The sequence below is a fragment of the Montipora foliosa genome, chromosome 3 (assembly GCF_036669935.1).
Source record: "Montipora foliosa isolate CH-2021 chromosome 3, ASM3666993v2, whole genome shotgun sequence".
Taxonomy (NCBI): domain Eukaryota; kingdom Metazoa; phylum Cnidaria; class Anthozoa; order Scleractinia; family Acroporidae; genus Montipora; species Montipora foliosa.
This window is the reverse complement of record NC_090871.1, coordinates 65899822-65902321: the sequence shown is the minus strand read 5'-3', so window position 1 is coordinate 65902321 and position 2500 is coordinate 65899822. Positions and strand designations below refer to the sequence as shown.

General features: G+C 41.2%; 1 protein-coding gene across 2 annotated transcripts in view; it reads right to left on the bottom strand.

Annotated features, from left to right (window-relative positions):
* LOC137998004 (GRB10-interacting GYF protein 2-like) overlaps positions 1-2500 on the bottom strand; it is a 36465-nt gene that overhangs the window by 5972 nt on the left and 27993 nt on the right. For both annotated transcript variants that reach the window (XM_068844384.1, XM_068844385.1), the window contains exon 22: positions 1265-1376. In XM_068844384.1, coding sequence (XP_068700485.1) covers positions 1265-1376 — 112 coding nt within the window. The remainder of the gene's footprint in view (positions 1-1264; positions 1377-2500) is intronic.

Sequence of the window (2500 nt, the reverse complement as noted above, 5' to 3'; positions counted from 1 at the left end):
TGCGTCTAAAAACCGAAAACCGGAGATGTCTCTCCCAGATTTTAAAATTGTCCCTAATGGTAATACAAATGTGGTGGTGTCAAGACAAGTTAAAAAAAGGAAAACAACTCTCTTCCGGTTGTCGTCCGTGGGCCAAAAACGTATCGTTTGAGTAAGTTCTCAACAAGATCACCGAAAACACTAGCTGTGGTCTTGATTACGTATTCATAGTCTTAAAGCGGTTTTTAATGTTCTGCAGCAACAAAGAACAAAGTCGAGGTTCCGGGGAATAACTTGCATTTTGTATTGTTCAAAACAAAGGAAAATGCAAATTATTCCTCTGAACCTCGACTCTGTTCTTTAGTTGAATTGAATTTTGTTCAATTCCTACCCTGGTCAGAGTTTTTCTCTGTCCTTGTGAGGGCCCAGTTCCATTAGTAGGGCTAACGTCACATGGTTTACATGGGTAGAAAACTAGCACTCCACATCGGTCTCCGATAGTTAATTCTGATGAAACGTAAGTGCTACACCGCCAACGTTTGCAAAATACGTAACCCTTCCTTGTACTTGTACCAATTCATTGCCGTGAAATTGACATCTTAAATTCCTACAATCTCGTCTCGTCTCACCTTGAAGCTCAGTCGGTAGAGCAGCGGTGATCTAACCCGAAGGTCGTGGGTTCAATTCCCACCCTGGTCAGAGTTTTTCTCTGTCCCTGTGCGGGCTTATTTCCATTAATAGGGCTAACGCTCACATCGTTTACAAAACTAGCAATTCACATCACCCTCCAATAGTCAATTCGAAACTCGCCTATTGAGTGTCGTAAAACCAATACCAAAGTAATTACTTGGACCAATCACAGCAGGTCCAAAATGCGCAATGAACCAATCCAAATTGGTAGCAATTCCGTGTAACTTACTCAAAGCACGATGTAAATTGCGACAGTCATTTGAAAACTGCTCTAACAGAACGATTCATCGTTAATTAAGAGGCCCCTTTACTTGGTAGTCCACTGATCCGTAAGTTGCCTGCCACTCGAAAGGCTAGGGTTGTCGAACACTAACTCTGGCCACCTAGCTTTCCAAAAAGTTAAAGTTTCGGAGAAAGCTGAATTAAGAAAAAAAACTCCAGAATCCGCTGGAAAATCGTCACCCAAAAACCTAAACTGATTGAGTGTCATGGTCAAATCGTTACCTAACCCCATCCCTCGTACGCATAATCGGTATATTTCAAAACGAAGGATGTAAAAAACACGAGGTTAACTGACAATTCCTCATTTCCTTACTATCCAAACTGGAAACCGTCGACGAGTTGTTCATGCTGCGGAGCGCTTGCTCACACCACTGAGAAAACTCATCAGTGCATGAATGTTGATGAAACAATCGCCGGAGATTTTCCTGCAATGAAGAAAACACAGACAGGAATCTCGTAATTGCAACACACCACTCTACAATTCATGCCCCATTCATACAAGAGCATTTCAGTGGACACAACCCTCTACTGTTGGTTAAAATAACTTTCCCTACCTAGTACAAGCATGTTTGTCGGATTTCCTGATCCCTCCGGTTTTAATCCACTGCAACGCTTTTCATGAAAGTTTAAGTCATTTGCCACACGATCAGCAAGTGAGGGAACAAGGGTCTGCTCATCATTTGACGTCACATACCGCTGTTCACACTTGTCAATTCAAAAGACGTTTGCGCACTTAAAACCAGTTAAAACCAGCACTTAACGCCAGACGAAATCTCACAGCTCGATCGTGGGACAAACGAATGCTAGTCTTGCCTTTTGAGCGCAATTAATTATTAAAGGAGAATTCCAAGAGGACAAAAGTAAAATACAATTGTTTTCCATAGATGGTTTTCATCGGACGTCGCAGCAGCCATGTTGGTCCATAGAACAATAAAGAAAAAGTCTTTTTGGAATTTGACTCCATTGTAATGCAAACATGAGCCATAATTTGCTTTTGTTTTGTGCACCAACACAGCCGTCTTATCACGTGATTGAAAACCATCTAGAGGCGGTTATCGAGTAAGAAAAATATTTGAGGCGAGAAAACAATTTAAACGGCGTGCCGCAATGTCTAGTTTTTAAATTGTTTTCTTTTCTATGACGTTTAAATATTTGAATCGAAAATGACGTTGACACACATCAGAGCAGGAATTACCTTGCATACGGTGGTTGCGCCCGCAGTGCACGCGGCAGTCAAAATGTTAGTGTCCTAACGTAAGTGTTACGTTTCATGTGTGCCTAAATGACGTAGGTTATTTAGCTGCAACAAATGCCACTCGAAATGAACCGATCATGGGTATTTTTCTTATTTTTTTTTTCCCCAAGTCAAACAAATATACAGGCAATATTAAAATTGTTTTGACCTATTCTAATTCTTGGCTAGAGATTTCTGGGTTAAGTTCGCCGAAGAACAAGCTATTTAGTGAATAATTTCTCAGTTAAAGTCTTGCCTTGCAAAAATAAACCAGAGAGTTGCCGGACGCGGGTAACCCGGTTTTGGCGCCAAACT